General features: G+C 39.1%; 1 protein-coding gene across 1 annotated transcript in view; it reads left to right on the top strand.

The window, feature by feature from the left end:
* Nucleotides 1-21,963, top strand: part of LOC310962831 (uncharacterized protein) — a gene marked incomplete at its 5' end in the record, with an annotated part of 37,154 nt that extends 15,191 nt beyond the window's left edge. The window contains 19 exons of the mRNA XM_083935428.1: nucleotides 7,269-7,400; nucleotides 8,593-8,659; nucleotides 9,575-9,672; nucleotides 11,789-12,004; nucleotides 12,162-12,242; nucleotides 12,998-13,103; nucleotides 13,264-13,393; nucleotides 15,289-15,541; nucleotides 15,885-16,035; nucleotides 16,174-16,273; nucleotides 16,374-16,436; nucleotides 16,625-16,827; nucleotides 17,726-17,854; nucleotides 18,211-18,398; nucleotides 18,825-18,976; nucleotides 19,190-19,435; nucleotides 19,521-19,683; nucleotides 20,915-21,024; nucleotides 21,176-21,963. Coding sequence (XP_083791554.1) covers nucleotides 7,269-7,400; nucleotides 8,593-8,659; nucleotides 9,575-9,672; nucleotides 11,789-12,004; nucleotides 12,162-12,242; nucleotides 12,998-13,103; nucleotides 13,264-13,393; nucleotides 15,289-15,541; nucleotides 15,885-16,035; nucleotides 16,174-16,273; nucleotides 16,374-16,436; nucleotides 16,625-16,827; nucleotides 17,726-17,854; nucleotides 18,211-18,398; nucleotides 18,825-18,976; nucleotides 19,190-19,435; nucleotides 19,521-19,683; nucleotides 20,915-21,010 — 2,574 coding nt within the window. The 3' untranslated portion in view covers nucleotides 21,011-21,024; nucleotides 21,176-21,963. The remainder of the gene's footprint in view (nucleotides 1-7,268; nucleotides 7,401-8,592; nucleotides 8,660-9,574; nucleotides 9,673-11,788; nucleotides 12,005-12,161; nucleotides 12,243-12,997; nucleotides 13,104-13,263; nucleotides 13,394-15,288; nucleotides 15,542-15,884; nucleotides 16,036-16,173; nucleotides 16,274-16,373; nucleotides 16,437-16,624; nucleotides 16,828-17,725; nucleotides 17,855-18,210; nucleotides 18,399-18,824; nucleotides 18,977-19,189; nucleotides 19,436-19,520; nucleotides 19,684-20,914; nucleotides 21,025-21,175) is intronic.
* Nucleotides 21,964-23,346: the final 1,383 nt, after the last annotated feature.

Genomic DNA, 23,346 nt, shown 5'->3' with positions numbered 1-23,346 from the left:
GCAGCATAGAGTGTTCCAGTCATACTTGGATTCAGAAGTAGGAGGTCACAAAGAAGTGGAACTCACATGGCATAACAAACCCCATGTGGAAGTGAACTACAGCAATCACTTTGCCCGGTCTCGTTGATAAAGAAGGCACCAAGAGTCGTGTATGGAAGTACTTTGCATGTACTTTCAATCCACTGAAGCCACTATGCGGACAATGCTACCGTGGCCTTCAGACCAAGGGAGGAAGTGCTTCAATTTTAGCTTAAACTGAAACAACAAGCAGCGTTCAAACTGATACATTTCCTCAAACAAAACTATCAAGACTGATAAGATAGGTAAAGTTATGTTTAACATAGTGATGACAAACTAAACAAGGAGGCATTCACAGGGACAGCTACGGTACATACATGATGTTTGGATGGCTTGTGGACACACCTGTTGCATTAATGTCTTATGTTATGTAATATAACTATATGCCGTAGGTTTAACGTTAGCCTTTACCTCGTAGTAATGCAGCATCTGCTAATCAGTTAGCACACCTCTTTACATTCCAGTCGGTCTAATCAACTAAATACTAAATACTTTTGCAAATGCCACCACCATGTCTGTAAGAATGACTGCATCTACTGTTAATAATGTGTGTTTGTGTGTGTGCGTGCGCCGCGTGCCAGCCAATGTGTGCATTCTCTGTGTATGCATCCTAATTCCGTTATATTTTGTATGTATGTTAAATAAATGGCATTTCATTTTTTTTGCAAATTTGCTAATAAAGAAGTTCATGTTTAAGTGAATGGGATCTTAGAAAAATCTTTTTTTTTACCATGGTATCTAATTGGCATCGATAATCGTGTAATTTCCCTGGTATTGGCACAGACCACGGAATTTTTGGTATCGTGACATCTCTACTTCTATCCACAGTACATTTTAGCTGACAAGCTATGGAGCCAAATAGCAGAAGAAGAAAGTTGTAATTGGAGGGGGTTAAAATTGGAAGCTGAGAGTTCAAGTTCTGATCTTAAACTAAAAATAAAACAATGTTTTCAAACTAAGTAGAAATGTTTTCTTTTGTACATTTAATATAATTTTTTGTCAGTTCTTGATTCATTCTCTTCCACTTTCATATATATTTTAAAATTTGATTACTTCTTTTTTCAGTTGAAGATTTTATGTGCTCATCGAGGGACTTGGCTGGCTTATAAAAATAGAAATGTCTACAAGAAAGAGTCTGACAGACAGGTCTCACAGCCATCAAGGAGAATTTATTGAATCAAGGTTTGATACACTCATCACAGAGTTCCAAGATCCACAATACCAAATTCCTAAATTCCATGTGTCTCTTAACAGAACTTCCTGTCTTATACCAAGGTCTGCGTGCTGACAAAGTTTACACGCCCCATGAGGTCTTTCCAATGCACACTCAGTACATTTACAATCAGTGGCGTCTACTTTGTGTCCAGACGTCATCATGCCCAAATACAGTTAAATTGTTTTCTAAACAGAATGTGCTTATCAGGCCTATGTCCCCAGTACACGGTGACCTCGGCCTGTTATTCACTTTCGCAATCATATTTTCTTCCACAATCCCGACAGGCACAGCCGCACGTTTCTGCTTTCGTCGTGTGGTACACAAAATTTAACTGCATAAGGGCTTTTTAATGTAATTCCATTGTTAGGTAACAGCCTTGGTCTTTGTTTATTTCATGCGAGCTGATATCATTCACATACACTGCAACAGTTGTTCTTTTCTAATAATGCTGTTCTACCCGGAATTACGTCTGCTCAGGGTATCCCCATTGAGTCTGTGGCCACTTACAAATATCTAGGCATCACAGTGGATGATAGCCTTTCTTTTAAATGTCATGTTGACCAGTTACTGAAGAAATTGAGGTTAAAGCCTGGGTTTTTCTTTAGAAATAGAGCCTGTTTCTCTTTTAGAGCCAGAAAACGTATTGTTGCGGCCACTTTCTTGTCACTCCTGGATTATCGGGATGTTGTAAATATAAATGCCTCTGCTCACTCCCTGCAACTGCTGGATGCCGCATATCACGGGGCCTTGAGATTCATAACTGGCTGTAAACCCCTCACACATCACTGTACATCGTACTCTCTCACAAACTGGTCTTCACTCTCCATGCGCAGAACCACTCACTGGTATTTATTTGTCTATAAATCCAGTATCGGACTGCTCCCCTCTTATTTGTCAATGTATCTGGTACAGAATCAATCTGATCGCAGCCTCCGGTCCCTAGACTACATCTCGTTTTCCGTCCCGTCAGTCCGTACTGAGCTTGGCAAGAAGGCAATTTCCCACGCTGCGCCTGCGACCTGGAACCAGCTCCAGCAGAGGCTGAAGCTGTCCAGCTTTACTTCTTTAGGGGACTTCAAACTGCTTGTAGGAAGGCTGTTGAGACAGTCTGTGGGGGTCTGCACTTGTACATAACTTAACTTGAGCTTATCTTGTTCTTCTGAGTTTGTACTGTAATTTTTTACTGTTTTACTGTTTGTGTTCTGTGTTGTGCCTCCTGTATGTTCAGTTAGTCATAACCTTGTGTTTTGCTGCTGCCGACCTGAACAGGTCTCTCTTGCAAATGAGACCCTGGGTCTCAATGAGATTTTACCTGTATAAATAAAGGTTAATAAAAAAAAAATGAAACAGGAAGTAAATTGGGACACATTTAGAATGTTTATGTTTTTTTTATCTTTGAAAAATGTATATGTTTGCATAAGTGAATAGATGTGTATATACTTATATAAGAATTCATTTGGGTCTATGATAATTCGTCAGTTGAGATTGTGTATAAGTTTATAGCTCATTTCATCATTACTGTTTTGTGTTTTATCTTTTTTGTTTTACACGTTTGGAATAAAATACAAAAAAATAATCAAAGTCTGTTTGTTTGTTTGTCTGCCTGCTCCCTGCCTACTCACCAAGCCTGTTTGCCACACCTGTCTGTCATCTGTCATTATCTCTGACAAACCTTTTCCCCTAAAATTCCATTCCCTTCCATTAGGCACAATGATCACCTACAGTGCCTTTAGAAAGTCATGATACCCCTTTGAAACAGTCACTTTTTTTGTTGTACAGCCTGAAATGATAATACATAAATATATATATACATATGTATATATATATATATATATATATATATATATATATATATATATATATATATATATAATTGTTCCAGCTTGATTTAAACATTTTGCCTTACAATATTTAAATTATTTTTTTTCAAATTTTCTGAAAATTAATAAAAAATGAAAAACAAGAAAAACAGTGTTGGAAAGGTGATGGGTCCCTTTAAAATAACCATCATAAACATTATCAGGTATAACCAATCACCTTCCAGATTACACACCAAGTTAATTGGCCTCCACCTGACATCTACTGTGGTGTCTTCAGAATAAAATCAGCCGTTCCTTGAGGATTCCACTCCTAGTACAGCATGGTAACACAAAGGATTCACCATGGTTGGAAAGATGCTTAGAAAGAGCTCTGGGATAAAGTTAGGAGAAGGATATAAAATATTTCAAAGGCTGTAAAATAAAAAATCTAATTCTAAGATGTGTAGGTACTCTAGGTTAATTGGATCAAAAGTGTGACTATCAAATGAAATATTTGCAAAAGAAAATTAATAAATAAAAATGACTAAAAATAAATAACTTTAATTTATTAGAAACTTTACTCACGTTCAGATTATGAGATTGAGTATTCTCAATAAATCGTTATCGTTTTCAAGTAAATATTAGTTATCACCAATAATTATCAAAGATAATAATAAAAATGACTCTAGTTAAACCAGAGTTCCTCGGGGCAACACCGTCATAGCCGGAGTGACAACTAATATTAAAGTCTCATTAAATATATTAAACTACTAATGAAGGGTTGAACACCGATAAATGTAATAGTTTAATTAGTTGAAGGATTTAGAAGTTCTTTTCTTAGTACAGGCTGGCTCATTCATCTTTGTCTATTATTAAATAAACAGACATATGGTAAACACAAACATTTGTTAACAAATTAATAAATGCAACAAACAAAACACAATAAACGAACTAAAGCTAACAGCAAATGTGTTTGTGTGTGTGTGTGTGTGTGTGTGTGTGTGTTTGTGTGTGTATGTGTGTGTGTGTCTGTGTCTGTGTGTCTGTGTGTGTGTGTTAAACAAAGGGGAGAGGTGTGGGGCTTGGACCCCTGCAGAGAAGGTGTGAACATTTAAGCCACCCAAAAGCCAGCAGGCTGACCATCTCAGAAGTTATAATTCAGGTTATAACAAAGTTACATTTCTATGCTTAGCCGTTCATACAGTCTTATAACATGTAGTAATGCCCAGTTTGTGGTTAGTTACCAGTCCATGAGATGGGAAAGATAAGTTACGTTGTTCCGATGCCAGTGGCTGGTCAATGTGAAGGAAGCTGGTTGAAGAAAAGGTTCTGGTCCGGGATGTGTGCTCTTAGGGCGTACTCACACTGTCCTTCTGGCCGGGGCCAAAACCGTTTTTTCAGCTAAAGTCTAGTACCTTTAAGCAGTGTGAGTGCACCCGTTCCGCGCATAACTGCGGCCAGCGGGCCCGTCCATGGCCCGCTTGAAAGAGGTGGGCTTTAGCGGAGTCGTTTGCACATGTAAGAGCACGAGCGTGCGCACGAGCACGAGCACGAGCACGAGCACGAGCCCTACAGTAGCGTTATGTCCACCTGTTCGGACATGTAAATAGAAGGACGGACCTTAGACTAAGGAGGAATTAGATCTCTCTTTGTTCTGCTCAGAGTTGGTAACTGGTTGGTTAACCTGGCTGATGATCCTACACAGGCCATGTTCAGGGCCTAGGGACAGCGGGCAAGAGATTCGTAAAGAGTACAATGATGAGTCCTGTATGAACATCAAAGAACAAATCTACAGAGGCTGTTATAAAGCACAGTAAGGGCGCACTCACACTGTCGTACTGTCCCGGGCCAAAACCGTTTTTTCAGCTAAAGCCTAGTACCTTTAAGCACCCGTTCCGCGCATAACAACCGCCCACAGCCCGCTTGAAAGAGGTGGGCTTTAGCAGAGCCGTTTGCACATGTACGAGCACGAGCGTGCGCACGTGTACGAGCACGAGCCTTACGGCGTTAGCGGTATGTGCGCCTGTTCGGACATAGAAAAAAGAAGGAGGGACCATGCGCGGACATTTAACAACAACAACAATGGCGGTGAAAGGTTCATGTTGGTGTGATGCGGAGGTGGAGTGTTTACTGCAGATCGGTCGGATGAAAATATTCAAAAACAGTCGACAAGACACACAAAAACTCCGAGGTATGTGGAAAGATTTGTAAACAAAGCCACACACGCGATCAATGCGTGTGACATGTTACGGCGTGATGACGTATGGACAGCAAGAAGCATTGGCCGAGGCCCTGGCAGTGTGAGTACAAACGGGGCTGGGGCGCGGGGGGGGAGAGGGAGGGGGGACAAGTACCCTAAAGCCTGGGTCGCAGTGTGGAAGGACAGTGTGAGTGCGCCCTAAGAGGACGAAGATTTGATCTGTGGTGTTCTGATGGATAATATCTGCATAGTCAAGAATGGGGAATATTAATCATGTAATAATTATTTTCCGGACTTGTAGTGTAAAACAATCAACAGAATGATACAGTACTTTCAAATGGCAGTACATTTTCTTTTTAAATGAGTCAATATGGGGTTTAACTGAGAGTCAAACAAAAGGCCCAGGTATTTGAATTAATTTACATTTTCTAGTGGTGCTCCATCAAGAAACTTTAAGGACCACTCATTAGATTGTAGACCAGATATAGTACTGAAAAACATGCAATGAGAATTTTTCTTATTTAGGAGAAGCTTGTTTGATGAAAACCACATTCAAACTAATTTAAAATTAGATTGAGTATTTGTGGAAGTTCAGGCTTGGAAGAGTAGATTACAGTATCCTCAGCATAAAGATGAATTTGACAGTGGGAGCAGATTTATGGAAGATCATTAACAAAAAAATGGAAAATAAGAGGGGACCCAAAGATGAGCCTTGCGGTACACCTTTTGTTTGTAACTTAAAGTCTGACTGATTGTTCTGAAAGGAGACACACTGACTTCTATTGTGAAGAAAATAATTAAAAAATAACATTGATTCTGTTGACAGACCAATTGCATATAGTTTGTCCAGGAGAAAATAATGATCAACCACATCGAAAGCTTTTGACGGATCAATGAACATAGCACCAGTAGGCATATTATTATCAAAGGTGGATAATAACTCATTGGTGAATTTTGTGAGAGCAGTGGTTGTTGAGAAGTTGGGTTGAAAGCCAGATTGGTGTGGAGATAGAATATTGTAATCATTGAGATAATTGGATGATGGATTGAAAATAAGTTTCTCAAATATTTTTGCTATACTATGGATGATTGAATTGGGTCTATAGTTGTTAATATCTTGGGGGTCACCACCTTTATGTAAAGGGGTTACCCTTTCAAATACTCTGAGCAACCTTTCAGAAGGTGTTTGTCATCCTCTAACCTTGTCTGCTTTATGAGCCAAGGACAAGGAGAAGAAGAGACGGGGAGACGCTGTGTAGAATACAAACACAAGAGTTTCTCGCCAAATACCCCCATTATAGTACAGGGCTCAGCTTAAATCTTTTAAGGATAAAATTAATTATAAGAATCAGTATGAGAATCAGAAATACTTAAATAATCCCAGGGGGAAACTGTTTTCGTTTCCATCTCCAGCTATACAATCAACATATTTACAATACATATACAATACAACAATATTATACAGATAACATATTTGTATTATGAAGTTCATGTTACTTTGAAATGTGTTTTATTGTGGCCAAAAAGCTTCTTCTCCTTACTCAAAACATAACTTTGAATCAATGTAATTCTGCCTTAAAAATCCTAGTGGAAAACGTTAACATACATATGTTGTTGCCCCAATGTTTTAGAGGGACTTTGGTATACTGGTATATTATATAATTTGTTTGTGATGTTGACGGGTTATTCCAACTTTCCACCACACAGTCAATCAACTTCATTTGCTTCTCTGTCTCTAAAACAGATACCTGTACACAAATGGGTTGATGCACATACTGCATTGTCACGTTAAGCTGTTTGAAGTTTGTTGTGGCATTTTTTGCCTGCAGCACTTTGATGAACTGCGGTTGTTTTGAATGTGCTACAAATAAAAGTTGGCTTGGCTGTTGAAAACCACAAAAAGCCAGTTTGGGGAGTCAAGACGTTTCAAGAATGAGTCAAACATACGTCAGTGTTTTGAGGTGTGAACGTAAAGGACCTGTATAAAAAGAAACCCACTGAGATGCGCAGCACATCTTCCCAAGAGCTCAAACATCCCAGAGTGGTTCAACACCGACCTCCGTCTGCAGAGCTTCACCTACCTGCTGCTCTACTCAACCTCCAGCCGGTAAGACAAGCTCCACGTTTTTTCCTCTGTCCGCCTTCATGTACATGAGGCTTATAATGCACATACAGAATTATTCTGGATCCATCAAGATGTCAGCAAGAAGAAATGTTGCCATTGTATGTTTCTGCATATCACAGAAACAGACCGGTTTGTGTCCTGTGAAACTTAACTAAATGACAGATGTACTTATTCTAACCCAACCTATACTCTTTTCCTGAATGTCACCATGTAGTTTTGATGCCTAAAGACTAAAGTTATATTTAAAGTGTTTTTAAAACTGTGACCTTGTCTGTATGTGACAAGAAGGGAATGAGAACATGTTACATCAGTTCATAAATGTTGATATTGCAGAAACGTACAGCCGGATACGACTTGGTTAAAGATGCGTCTTTGTAGCTCAGCATATGGAAAATATCATACTAAAAACAATTTTATAGTTCACTGCTTATTGAAATGAATTTGGAAGAAAATCAATATCTTATTTACCTTTAAACAATTCTACAGCTTGTTATTTATTTTTTTCAGTTCCTCTTTCTGCACCAAATGTTTCAAGTTTGAGTCAAAGTTTTTATCTTTTAGCTCGAACACTGTGGAGTTAACTTAACTCAGCTGAGTCCGTGCCCCTTTTTAATCATTACAGTGATTTCATGTTGTTCCTGTTTATTTTGTTTCAGCTCTCTTAATGTGATGATTTATTCTTGTTTTTAGAATGTGGTGAAAGGTGAAGTTCCCTTGATATCAAAAACTTTTCAGAAACTCTTCTGTTTAATTACTGCCTTTCAGTTCGACAGTGTGTGTGTGTGTGTGTGTGCTAAATGTGTTCATTTGATGATCAACTTAAATATGGGAGACACTGACTAATCATTTATTACTGATACTATGTTTTGCATTTCATCATAGTCTATATGAATCACCTTTGCTCACTGTGACTGTATGGGCCTCATCTAAAAGAGTTCACACGGAGCCTTTCACACTCAAACTAAATTGTTGAATAAGCTTCAACTTTATAAAGGTAATCAGAGTCCATTTAATGGGTTTTAGATACAGTACAGACTATTTTAATAACACATGCAGCATGCAAAAAGGGCATTAAAGTTCCAGGAATCAAATCATGGATACTGTTTGTATTTAGATGCTGTGGAATGTAGGGTTATTAAATAAACCTTTCCTTTGTGAACTGTCTCTCTCCCAGCTCTGCACACTTCACAGCAGAGGCTCCATCATGGTGAAGCCAGGTGCACTGCTCCTCCTGCTGGCAGGTAAGCAGCTTTTGAAAAGCGTTTAGCACTTTAGAGTAGAACTTTCATTTGAAAGGGTTTTGATCACTAGATTTTCAACAACAGGCTCTACATGACATTTTATTTTATCTCTTTTTTTTAAATCTATTTTTGCATACATTACAGCATCAGTGTCACTGCTTGGCTTTAAAAGTGAGATGCTCACGCAGTAATGGCTGTTTGTTTTCTTCTAACCAGATGGGTCTATGTTGGACAATTTTCCTCTGGAAACATTTCTGGAATGATACATTTTAAAAACTTGTTCATCCATGAAATTGATCTAAATGAAAGATAACGTTTTATCAACATAAGTAAGTAAGTCAGGTCAGGGCAATTCAATTTCAAAGATTCTATCCTTCCATTTAACTATCTACAATTATGAATCAAATAATATTAAAGAAAGCTCATAATACAAACTAGAGGAAAACTATTTATTTCATTCATTTATTCAATGGAGGATGGATGTCATTTTAAGTCAGAGGTGTGAATGAACAGTATTAAAGTTTCCTATGTGTAGCCGAGTGGGAAAGCTTGTTAGCTATTAAGGCCGCCACTAGATGGCACTCTCGCTATTTGAACAACCCTGTGAGGGCAAGGGATTTTGGGTACGGCTTGAAACCAAAAGTAAAGCGCCATCTTGTTTTTTTTTAACTGTACTAGTCTGTTATTTTTGGTATTAACTGCAAAGTTCAGTTAACTGAAGGTCTGGGTTAAATGAATAGTGTGTGGAGATAATGAATTTGATTAATTTTGATATCTGCTGAATTATCACTTATTTACAATCAGAATATAAAAGAAAAACAAAAGAAAGTTTTTTGTGTCCTGAGCGAGATTATTCTGCCGGACTACATATGATTCATGTATAATTTCTATTTTTCCTTTTAATTCTTGCTGTAGTTGCTGCCAGCCAGGTGAACCTTTCCCTGTCACAAACTAACGTGGACATCTCCCCGTGTCCCATCAACTATTATGGAATCGAATACAATGGGATAATTGTGAGTAAAATAAAACCATGTTTGAGAAATGCTTTGTGTCTCCCTCTACTGTTATTATCTAACATACTGAGTCTTCAGATATCTAATAGAAAATTAAGTTGTCTTTATGGCTAAGAGTTGGATACTAAGTTTGACATCAATTTGTATGTGTAGAGTAAATATGAATCTACAGTCAGCAGTGGTAGAACAAGTTCTACAGCAGGCAGTCACTATGATGAAATATCAGTTCATAGTGACAGGAGAGTCCCTGAGCAATAACCTGTTAACACCAAGCATCCACTTACCAGTAGATCATAAATTTCATTAATACTCACTGTTTTTAACATGTCAATATGATCACTATCAGTATAACTATAATCATCACTGTTTATACTCTCTACTGTCATATCCAAAGCTGATTCTGACTAGTTCTACATGTTTTACTTCAGTAAAAGTTGAAATACCACATTCTGCAATCGATAATACAAACGTTTGAACATCAAAATACACTTTAAGTACAAAAAGTGAAAGTATTCATGTTGCAGAGTAATATTAGATTATTGGATCAGAATTATTGCTGTGTAAAGGTGGGACTTGTTTATATATATATATATATATATATATATATATATATATATTACTAATTTGTTAATTTTTCCCAGATGATTAATCTCATCTTAACCTATACTATTATACAGTACATCTGTACAAATCTATCTCATGATTATATTTAGATGATTAATCTGCAAATGTAACATGTAACTACAAAATAGTTAAAAACACGATATTGGCCTGTAGTTGGTAAAACAGATAAGTAATCCAAAGCGGAAAAAATCAATGAAATAGCACATATACGCTTCCTTTTCTGTTTCATACCTGCTGTATTTAAATGCTGTTTGTAATGTGCTTCATGATGACATTGCTGAAAGCTACTCACAATTGAGTCGCTAAAATTAATTGCAAACCTAGCATAGCTAAGTCTAAACTGTAAGTCTGTTTGCAGGTCAGCTGAACATAAAAACATTTACAACTTGTCAATGAGGGAGAGCAGAACGAGCCAGAATAAAAAAAATACATAATAAAAAGATGATTGACTTGAATAAATAAATGAATATGCCGTTATATACCAAAAAAGAATGTAAAAAGCAAACGTAGGTATTTTTTAATTCAGAAAAAGTGACATAAGCTGATATTTCTGTTTTAATTATGTATTTTAATTATTTACTTTTATATAAACAATCCTATGTATTTACTTTAATATTTAAATGTAGCTTTTTTCCCTTAAACTTAACCCAGCTAACTGAGCAAACTAAAACCACAGTCTTAGAACATTGTGTGTGATTAATAAGAAATGGCATAATTCTTTACAGAAAGCTTCTAAGAAATTATAAAGAAATAACAGAAATAATCGACCATTACCAAATTATTCTAAGCCTCAAAGAATTTGAGAAATATAAGGCTCTTGTGGATTCAATGATCCCAATTGTGTTCATGTGTGATGATGTTAGTCTCCATAGTAACCATTTCATTGCAGTGCAAACATTTTTTTTTAACCTTGAGCTAATTATAAAATGAGCTGGTGTGACCTCTGGGATAATCACAGCCTCATGACACTGAGGAGGATGGATTTCTTTCATAGGAATACTGACAATAACAGGGTTTCTGAACCTTCTGAAGTGAAGTGCTCGCCATCCAATCACCAAAAAAATGCAATTCTAGCAGAAATCCCCAAAAGTTGGAAGTTCATGAGCCCAAATCACAGCATTGGTTTTTTTAACGGTGTTCCTCAAGTTCTCTGTGACTTAATGTGGTATTTTTGAACATTGTTATCAATTGTAGAGTGGTAAAAGAGGTGACCCCTTAATTTTCTTCTCTATTTTATAAAATTATTTAAATAACAAAGTGTTGAGGACTGTTGGACTGAAGAGTTTTACACTCAAATGAGAAAAAACAATGTTTTGACAAGACTGACTTGAACTAATTTTCCTTTCGAGTAATTAAAAAAACACAACTTACAGTTGAAAATGGCGCAATAAATGTAACTAACAATTCAAGGAGATGAAATGATGCAGTTTTGAGTGAAACACAGCCTAAATATTGTTGATACTTCATGAATCGTGTCTCTCTGTTTTTGCAGGTGACGTTCAATGGAGATTCATCTGTTGATATATGTTTCAATAACCCTCCAGGTGAAACAACACAAGACTGTCTTGTGTTGGTAGACAGAGGTGATATAGACACTGTCTCTGGGATCACAGCCGATGAAGTAGTAACTTTTCCTTCTCTGCCAAACCTCCCGGGCTCTTCAACTTGCAAAGTTACCATGAATTTTAAAGCTGGAACCTCCTTTAGAGTGAGTCATCATCACTTCCATGTTTTACAGTGACTAACATGTGTAAAATGAGCGTTTCAAAGACATCTTGTGGCAAACTTTTAAATGAAAATTTATTTCTAAAATATTTTGGAAGCCATTTCCTAATATCTTCTGTTTTGTCTGTTTATGCTTTCAGTTTGAAATGCTTCTCTACAAATTCGGCCAGCGAACAGTCTTGGATATCTTTGCCTTTGGAACATTTTCTCCTGCTGATGTTGTAAGTAGGGCTTCAATCTAATTAAGTAAATGCTTTGTGATGAATTCATCTAAATTGATTACATATATTATTTTTTGCTAAGAGGCATTGAAATAAATATTCAAATGGGTTTGGTAGATGATTTTAGGGGAGACCTGAATATTCAACTCCATTTCCGTTCAGTGCAGTGTTCCTTGAAGCTTTCATTTTTTTCTGTAATGCCTTCATTGAAATCAACTCATTTTACAGCTGTGGTTGTAATGATGTACTTTATCAAAGTTTCATAGTATACTGGATCACACAATTATTATTATTATCATATGATTATAGTGTGATTGTCTGCACACACACAAGGGGCCCAACATAACATGGCTGCAGGACCATTGAGGGTAGGGCATTTGTAGATATTCCAGAAAGTTTCCCTCTTTTTCAAAATCCTAATGTTGGCAGGTATGCCAGAGTTAATCTGGGGTTGGCTTTCACCTGCTGAAGAATGATGTGTTTACAAAGCGTAACAGACAATTCCCACTGATTCTGCCATTAAAGTTGTACTCCGTAAGATGTTCATCAGGTTAATTGTCTTTTAAGTCACTATCTATCAAAGCGTGAGTTAAAAAATAGTGACTGATCATATGACCCACTAATGAAAACACACAAACGCCTTTTTCCGAGTATTACAAACAATATACGTATTATATACTGTATATAAAGAGGATTCAAGCTCTACACTGTTCACTCAGTATTACAGTATTAACCTTGTTTTTTGCCTTTTCAAGCTCTTGCATGCAAAGGATGAAAACAACAATATAATGTCTTGGACATGGCCTATGAGTTCCACAACCTTCCCAGTTTTCGAGGACATAAGTGGATGCAGATTCTCAGGTAGGCAAATACAATGGTTCCCAGTGAAGAAACTAGGACTCCTTAGTGATCCTTAAAACAAAAATATGAAATAACTGTCATTTCCTTTTCTTAACTGTTGTACACTAGTTGGTAAAGTTTCATAATAAACTAATTCCATAAACCTCCTATAACCTTCCAGGTGTTGCTGCTCCAGCCGGTGAAGTGAGAACAAATGAACAAACCTGCGTCAGCGTGAACTGTTCTGTGACTGCAATGATAAATGAAGCCACTTCATGTGAAGGCTTGGAGGTCTGCCAGGGCAACAACATGTAAACATATTTGCTTTATATTCGGAGTAAAATTTGAACAAAGGCTTGACTGACAGATTTCAATGAAGTGGACCATCTGAAGTCAAAGTATTCAGAAACCTCTGATAGTCATGAGAAAGGTCTGATATTGTTCGAATCGGGGCTGCAACAAACAATTATTTTCACTATTGATAAATTGTTTCTAAGTATATTGTTAATTTGAGATCATTTTGTGATGGGGTCACACCAGCCACCACACTAAATCGGGCCAGGGGCTGAAAGTGGTGGGCAATGCAGGGGGCCATTCTACTCCTCTACTTCTGGAGCCCTTGCTGAAACTACACACATCTTTGTAAAGTTTTGTGATTATATCTTGCACGGGTGCAATGTTATCATGGTTAAGGCTGTCACCTTTCACTCTTAAGTTTTCGGATGGGATTAGTTTAATGTGGGGACATGGGGTAAGATAGGCTTACCTCAGCACGTCTGTAATATAAATGGCCAATTCACATGGGGAAATCACATTATCATCAGTATCATCATTTGTTTTAGAGAGGGTCTTATTCAGGCGGGATTAGCTTTACCTGAGGGATTTTTTCAGGACCATTTGACAGAATCCCCATATTTTTTACTGACATTCTTCAAAATAATTACTGACATGGCACAGTTGGACTGGACTAAAACCTATGGTAAAAATGACCTTACCCCACGTCCCCACATTAAACTTATACTGTCCGAATAGGGCTAAAATACTTCTAATTCAGAGATCTGTTTCAAAACACACTATACATGTCATGAGAAAAGACTGTGATTCATGTAATACTGAATTATTGAGTTAGAGCATTGAATAGTTTTCAAATTTTTTGGGTTTAGGATGTTTTGGGCAGGCCTCCCAGAGCGCTCACCATTGACCTCGTATTGTGTGATGGGCTCAGCTTGTCAATTCTGTCCACTAGCGAAACACAGACAAATTCTTAAAATCTGCTGTGTCGTGGGATCAAGCCCCCACCACAGCAACTTCCTGGTTGATCCAACAATGAAGTGCCAAAAACTGCAGTTCCCCGAGTGTCCACTAGGGACAGTTTGCACAATAGAGCAGTTTGTCATTGACCCCCATGTTAAACAGGCCGTTTTCTCTCGGATGGTGAGAGAAGAGCCGTTTCCAAAATTCGAAGGTGTTTGTGACTCAGGTCGGGTGCAGAAGCAAGCGGTGCTGCTTGCACACACACACACACACAAACAAAATTCGGGGTGAGTCCTCTTGATTGACAGCTGACAGCTGGCTTTTCAGATCATAACTGACTGTGAAAAGAGTTATATAATAGAATAGAATAGAAATACTTTCTTAATACCAAGCTAGGAAATTGAGTGGACGTGGTTTAGGCGCCTCCAGCGAATACACTCCCAGCATTTTAGAGAAGAAAGTACTGCTTAGTTTTTATCATTTTCATACTTTTGGCGTTATTTCTAACAATTCAAATGGGTGGTGGATGGGTCCAAAACAAAGGGCTTTCCCAAGGACATCCACAACCGTATTTCTAATCGTAATCAAGTCGTCTTGATGCTTAAACCGCACTGTCAGCCTTTGTTGCCTAAACTTCACTGATTATTATTTAAATATGTATCTATGATGATTGTTACAGTCACAACATTTTTCAAATTTGTGACAATAGCACTGCCCACTTCTGCTTTGCACCCTAACAGGCTTGTATTGGCATTTATTTCTGTAAAGTTAAGACATACAGATAAACTGTTTCACTTATTGTCCACACTTCACACACATAAGTCATCAAAGGGACTGCAGAACTATTGTTGAATTGCAAACATAAAGTTGAGGCATTTGAACAAGATAGATTTATAAATAGTCAAAATGCTTTCAGAAAAAAAAAGTTTCTGTCTCTTTCCACCTCCATCAGATGTGATCTACCCATTGTTGCGTGCACTGTGACTGGCTCCTCTATCATCGATATGTTCGGTCGAGTCAACACCGTCCAGGATCAGTGTGCATACACTCTGATGAGGCCTGATCAAAGTTCAGAATTCGAGATTGTCGCTGGTTTCCAGGAGCGACGGCGTAAAGATGTGCCACTGTTAGACTACTTGGTAATAAAGGTGGACTCAAATGGTTCAAGTGTAGTGATTCGTCTGGAACAAAGTGGAAGAGTTCAGGTAAGCAGCAACACAACATCTTAAAGCAAGTAACATTGTATTTATGGTGCTTTTTCCTCTTTTATTTTGGTGGCATACAAAGTTATGTATTATCTTAGTTTCTGTTTGGCATAATATTGACTTCTATGGAACTAAATAATTGAAGTTTACATTTTCATTAATTGTCTATCACAGATTCCAGGTGTCAAATATTAATTTTATGTAGTTAATTCATGTTATCAATTTACATACATACATCCATATCAATATGGATGTATGAATGCATGTATGTATGTATGTATGTATGTATGCATGCATGCGCATGTTTGAACCAGTGGTTCCTTCTCTTTTCTGCTGTGATAAGGTTGATGGCGAAACAGTAGAACTCAACCCCACGGCTCAGCTCTTTTCCGATGTGGAGCTCTCTAAGGACCAGAGTGGAGTTACTGCCAAGTTACCTCCAACATACTCCAACATGACCATCCACTTTGATGGCAACAGCGCACATGTGTCAGGTACAGAAAACTAGTCCTATCTGGGCAAGATATTACGATACATATAAATACTTTATTTCAAAACTGATTTAAGAATGACAGTTGTGATTATTAGTTTCCAGGTTCCTTAATTTGTCTTTAATTGTCTCCTGACATCAGGACCCATTGAAGCTGTAAGGGGTCTGTGTGGAATTGTAGTTTCTCCCACCATTCCCACCGCCCTGATTGATGAGAAGTCATCTTCATACAGTGCCCTTGAGTATGACTCAGTCTTAATTTGATGCATAACTGATATTACCTGTTTATTAATGTTGTATAGGTTTCAAATGTCATGCGCTATGCTGTTTGTCACCCCATAGCTGTGAGACTCAGTACAGCGACACACCAGACAGCACAATCAACTGCACCCAAGCAACTGAACGGTAAGAACTGACCCATCAAAACAAACTAAACACTCTATTCATTCTTAAAACTGGAGTATTCTTCATCACACATTTCTATGCCACCATGACGCTGTCCTACGAGCAGAGGTGATTCTGGAAGCTAGAATAATACTCGTAAGAAAACTGGTCATTGACTCTTATTCTTCCTCTCTGCACGGCTGGAGCAGCTGTAACCTCATGATGCAGGCACCCTTCACTGCTTGCCATGCTGACACTGACCCAGAGGCCTTCATATCCGCCTGCACAAACACTTCCTGCCAATACCCGGATGTGGACGGCCTCAACTGCCAGTTTTTGGAGGCTTACGCCAAGACCTGCTACCTGGAAAATGACATCACACTGGGGGAATGGAGGTCACAGGCCGGCTGCCGTAAGATTATCATTCACTTTCACTGATCATGTTTCATACGAGGAGATGAGACAGTTTTAAAATTTGAAGGGTTTCCCCCTGCTGTTCCAGGCTGAAACAATTTCTGATCATACAGACGAGAAAGTAGAATCTAATCGAAAAATCTATTTTATCGTGGGGTTAAATCCTCCTTCTGCTACCTGTTATTTTAATGCTGAAGCTCTTCAAGTCATGAGGCATGTACAGTATAGCATAGCAATTGAATTCAGATAATTTACTTAATAAAAATTAATTAAGTCATAAATGGGCCCTCCTACCTTTGTGCGTGTTAGGTACTGGTGACAAGGTTGACATGGCTGTGCATATGGACACTGCATAGTTTGAGCCTTGAGATTATGTTTTGCAAATTTTGTATCAATTTCTGTGTCCGTTTTTTTGGCACCAAAAGACACCCACTAACGCTCTTAGGTCAGCTCTAAGTCAGTTTTGTTGCTGTATGGGGTCTTGAAAAGCCCCATACCTGTAAAGTGCAGTGTGCAGAGGGTGGCTGAGGAGGTCCATTATAGCCAGCAGTTTGTCGAGAGCCCTCCTCTCTGCCACTGCCACCACAGAATCCTGCTCTGTGCCGGCCACAGAGCTGGTGCCGTCCGGGAACTTCTGCATGTGGCCCATATCCGCGTAATACATATCCATATATCCATATATATACCCATGTGTATTTTGAACTTTCTTCTGAACAGTAAAGACTACATCACTTGACTTGACATCACAACACTAGTTAACATAAACAACAGACAGATTTTTTTTTAAATGTTAGTTTCATGTCATTTGAAAGTGAAGCTGATATGTGTGTGTGTGACTGTGTGTGTGTGTGTGTGTGTGTGTGTGTGTGTGTGTGTGTGTGTGTGTGTGTGTGTAGCTGCTGTCCCTCAGACCTTCTGTCAGGAGTACTGCACGGATCATGAGTTCTGTGGAGAGAACTTCGGTGAACGCTCCTGCCTCTGTCGGGCGACATTTGCCTCCAATTACAAACCAACAGACTCTTTAGGTACATTGCAACAACTGTGGCATGAAAAAGCCTCCTGAAAGTTTGTAATATTTCTTCAGAGAAGGAGTCTTTTTTAGGCCCAGGACCCTTAGCTGCAAGAAAGATGGAGCAGGAAAAATAATATCATTTTTTATTTATATTGATTTCGAGTACATATTCCAGAAATTAGCTTGATGTGATTTACTAATTTGTTTGGCACATTAATTTGTCTATCTTATAGTTATACATCAGTTATATTGCAAAATTTAAATTTAATTGTTATAATATAATTGTTAATAACATCAGAACAAGCGAGCAATTACTTACCTGAACCACAAATACATTCATATTGAAGTGGTGATATTTTGGCTGTTCAGGCGAGCCGACAGTCTGCGAAGAGAACACTGCCACGCTGACTTTGGCTGGATGTCTGCTGGCGGAAAAAGGTATCGACTACACCATCTTGCACCTCAAAGACCCAAACTGCAAAGGAGTAATAGACGATGAGACCCACATGGTGACTTTCAGCTTCAACGGCAGCAACTTGTGCGGGACAGAGGTCACGGTGGGTGCTCCCTTCTGCTTTTTTCTCTTTACAAGCACAAAAAACTTTATTTTGCTCCTCACTGCAGATCAAACACAACATCTGACCTATTGTCACTTTATAAAGTTGTTATTGCTAATTTGAAGCTGACAGTGACCTATTTACATACCCAGCACACAAAAGAGCTGAACGTGTTCTATTCTGCCTTTCTGTGATTGTAAGGGGAGGCGCGCACTGTAAACTCACCTGGTTTTAAGTGTGGTTAAGGACATTTTTCACCAGTTTTCTTTATGTATGATAGAAAGATACATGTGATTTATGAATGGGTGAAAATGAGATGGACTCTAAACCCCAGCTAACTTTGACGTTGAATTAATCTGACTGCTTTAATGAGTGAATTCTATTTTCTCCACCTAAAAATACTTCTATGTTTGTGTCACAATGCAGACTAACGGAAGCCAAAGAATATACAAGAACAGCGTAATGGTAACAAACACTTCCACGGACGTGATCAGCCGCCAGAATGAAGTGAACATTGACTTCTCCTGCTACTACACAGACCCAGAAAGCCAGAGTGTCTCCTTTAGAATCCTAGACAGGTGTGTGTGGAACCCACCTGGTTGGTAATGTGTGTGTTGTAGTTAAAGTTTGGACAGCTGAAGAGTGTATGTGTTTATGTGTGTGTGAGTGTGCGTGCGTGCGTGCGTGCGTGCGTGCGTGCGTGTGTGTGTGTGTGTGTGTGTGTGTATGTGTGTGTGTGTGTGTGTGTGTGTGTGTGTGTGTGTGTGTGTGTGTGTGTGTGTGCTCTACAGCTCTGTGGTGCTAGAGATTGCATCTGGAGTTTGGAATTACACTCTGATGATGAACGCCTACATCGACTCTGGCCTCATGAGACATATTGAGTCTGACACTGAAGTCCTGCTGAACCAGCCGGTCTGGGTGGAGCTGAAGACGGAGGGGCTGGACAGCGACATGGTCACCATAGTGACCGACTCCTGCTGGGCAACCAACGAGCCATCACCTAACAGTAGTGTGCAATACAGCCTGATTAGTAACGGGTGAGAAAAACCTCTTTCACTTTGTGTGAGAATCAGCTGCTGATGTAACTGATGTCATCATGTCTGTTTTCCTGTTTCTGAGCAGATGCCCGAACCCAAATGACCAGACGGTGTCTGTTACAGGAAGTGGACAAGGAACGTCCAACATCGTCTCTTTCAGAATATTTGAATTCTCTGATGAAAATGATGAAGTCTACTTGCACTGCAAAGTTGAGCTGTGCCCCACAATGGGCCAATCCTGCACTCCGGTAAGCAGGGGTGGAGGAATTACTCCTTCACTGAAGGGAAAGTAGTTACACAACAATGTAAAACTTTAAGTGACAGGAGTTAAAGGGCTCGTTATGCTGTATGTTTCCTTTCATGGTGCTATTAAAAGGCTATTATCACTGATCATATGTAGGTGGCTGGGATGGAGCTGACAACTTTATTAAGTGTTTTGCAGTTTAACCTGCAGAAATCCACGTTTCTGGCCTTAAAACCAGTTTTTAGCTCAAGCCAACTTGTTTAAAGCTATGGTCTACATTCTGAGACACATTTGAAAAAAGCATCCCCCCTACCCAACAAAACCTCTCCTCTCAGCGTTCCATGATTCCTCCCCCCGAGCTCGTATCTCCCTCCCTCGCCTCCTAACAACATGCCCCCTCTGACAGAGCAAGAAGCTGGACGACTAAAAACACATGGCTAACGTATGCTAACATGTGTTAACATAGCCGTTTATCAGACCGGGGACGTTCAGAGTCATAAGACAACATTGGTACAGACTAATAGAGGTTGTTTATGTAACATCTTCAACAGTAAAACACAAAAATTACCTGTTCAACAAAAAGTCTGCTGTCTCAGCATCTGTTTTCAATCCCGGCATAGCCTTCTCCACTGCTCAAAGGAATCTTCGATGTCGACTCGTCTTTGGTTCCTATGTAGCTCATATTTCCTCTTGGTTTCTGCCTTTAAACTCGCTCCACTTACATCTTTATAACCTTCTCTGTTGGGGCGAGCAGGGGCCTCTTACTGGTATAGGTCTTTTCCTTCTCCATGGTAACAGAAGCTCCGGTAGCTGAGCTGCTTAGCTAATCACTAGTTGCTCAGAGTTTACAGAGAGGGAGGGAGGGAGGAGCATGGGAGACGAGGGGATTGGATCGAGAGTATGACCAATGGGAGCCATCCGTCACAGAAGGCTTCTGTCTTCTGTGCAGGCCTACGGCTGGTAGACTAAATGGATTTTTTTCGTTGTTTTTGCTATTCATATTGTGTAGAACAGACTACAGGACCATGACCACTGTATAAACAAAGTTAATAATAACTACCAGTATTCCAAATGGTAGACCATAGCGTTAAAAAGATGTTTCAGAAATAAGTTTCTGTACCTTAGAAAGAATAATATAAGTCTCAAACATGTAATGAACATATATACCTAAAGTTAAATCTTGACAGAGCTGACCTTGGTAAAGACTAACAACCAACATCCTCTCTCTCTTACAGAACTGCAACGGAGGTTTAAGCAAGAGGCGCAGATCTCTCAGGTCTAAATATGTAGATGGAAACTCTGCCCTCATCACTATGGCCTGGAATAATTAAAGCTCCATCACGTGGTATGTAGGAATTCAATAAAGTGATGGGATCATTCTGATGATCCAGCTGTAGTTGGAGCATTGGTATTGATATGAAAATTCGATATTTGAACGTTCACCAGAGACAAAGTATAAATGGACACTGATCACAGTTTTCTCTGCTTGTTCTCAGCTGATTCCTGATTTCAGCTTCGACCCAATAAGGAGCCTGAAATCTCACTGAAGTTATCGTTGCTGTGAAACAACACTGGCAGATAATCTTCACATATATATTCTGAATAATCTGTGGGCTGCTGATTCAATCCATGGATTCATGCAAACTATTATTCATTTTGAAATGAAACATAATCTTTGGTGAAAAATACAAGTCGAGTGTGCAGAACAAAAATAATCTAAGGGTTTATAGGGTCTGATTACTGTATGCACTACTTTCTGTTACTTTGGGTCATATTCAAATATATAGAATATATATATATATGTGTGTGTGTGTGTATATATATATATATATATATATATATATATATATAGACAGAGAGAGAGAGAGAGAGAGAGAGAGAGAGAGAGAGAGAGAGAGGGAGAGAGAGAGGGAGAGAGAGAAAGAGACAGAGAGAGAGAAGGAGAGAGAGAGAGAGAGAATGTCTTCTTTGATATGAACTGCATCCTTTACATGTGCACAGCCCAAATGCTACAGGGTAACTGCAGAAAGAGAATTTGTGTGTTTAAGTGACATGAAGTGAAAAGAAGTTTGTCAGACTCAGCTGAGAGAAGCTTTGCAGACAGAAGGAAAATACAAATGTGAATGTGAAGATTGAAGTTACTACAAATGAAGATTGTCAGTTAAAACTGTCTGAAATTACACCGAGACAAGCTGTTGTACCTTTATTATGTTATTACTACGAGCAAAAGAAAAATCCAGAAAGTCAATAAAGGGACTGGGTAAAAAAACCTGTGTTTCTTTTATTTATTCATTAATTTCCCTTTTTTCTTAAGGTCATTTAAAACTTAGATGTTGATGTTAAGATGATGAAGGAGCTCTAACATCAACTCATTAAGGCAACACCATCAGGTATAATAAAATCAACACAAAAAATTTTGAACTGCCTCCAATCTGCTGCTGCCTTTGCATTGTAGTCCTTTGAAAAACGAATAGAGATATACTTATCAAGACTGTACATCTACTTGACCCTTTTCACTTTGCATACAAGGCTGGCCGTGGAGTCGAAAATGGCACTTTATTAAACCTTGTTTTTAAACATCTCGAAGGAAACAGAAAATAATGCTAAGCTTTTATTCGTGGACTTTTTGTCAGCTTTTTGCACAATTCAGCCCCACATTTTAATAACTTATCAATGATTTCAGTTTAGATCTTAACATTGTGGTCTGGATTCTCAAAGAGTGAGGGTAAATGGATGCATCCCAAGGGAATTTATATCATCCACTAGGTCACCACATGGCCAGTCCTGTCAATCAATCAATCAATCAATCAATTCTACTTTATTCATCTCTGAGGGAACATTTTTAAACTCTCCTCTCTCCTCTCATTTTCAACCGCTTATCTGAGGTCGGGTTGGGGGGCAGCAGCTCTAGCAGGGGACCCCAAACTTCCCCTTCCCGGGCCACATAACCAGCTCTAACTGGGGAATCTCGAGGCGTTCCCAGGCCAGTGTGGAGATATAATCCCTCCACCTAGTCCTGGATCTTACCCGAGGCCTCCTCCTAGCTGGATGTGCCTGGAACACCTCCCTAGGGAGGCACCCAGGGAGCATCCATACTAGATCCCCGAACCACCTCAAATGGCTCCTTTCAACGCAAAGGCTCTACTCCGAGTTCCTCACGGATGGCCAAGCTTCTCACCCGTGTAGAAGAGACACCAAGGGAGGGTCCAGCCACCCTCCTGAGAAAACCCCTTTTGGCCACTTGTACTCGCAACTTCCTTCTTTCGACCATGATCCAGCTTTCCCATGGTAGGAACGAAGATTTGCCGGTTGATCGAGAGCTTGGCCTTCCAGCTCAGCTCTCTTTTCGTCACAACGGTGCTGTAGAGCGACTGCAATACCGCCCCTGCTGCTCTGATTCTCCAGCCAAACTCAAGCTCTCTCCCTCTCCTATATTCTTTATACCAAAGGCTGCTGCAGTGGGCTCTAAAACAGGTTAATTTCGGAGTTTGCAGATGACTCTGTAGTCAGCTTCCTTCATGACAGTATAAACAGTCATCGTCCTGTAGTTGATGAATTTGTACATTGCTGCGACAATGCATTCCTTATATGTGCAATATGCAGAAAACTAAGGACATGTGCATTATTTTTAAACACACAAACCTCTAACATCAATGAAAAAACCATC

The sequence above is a fragment of the Echiichthys vipera genome, assembly GCF_963691815.1.
Source record: "Echiichthys vipera genome assembly, chromosome: 20".
NCBI lineage: Eukaryota > Metazoa > Chordata > Actinopteri > Perciformes > Trachinidae > Echiichthys > Echiichthys vipera.
The sequence above is the reverse complement of the archived record's forward strand: the minus strand, read 5'-3'. Positions and strand labels throughout refer to the sequence as shown.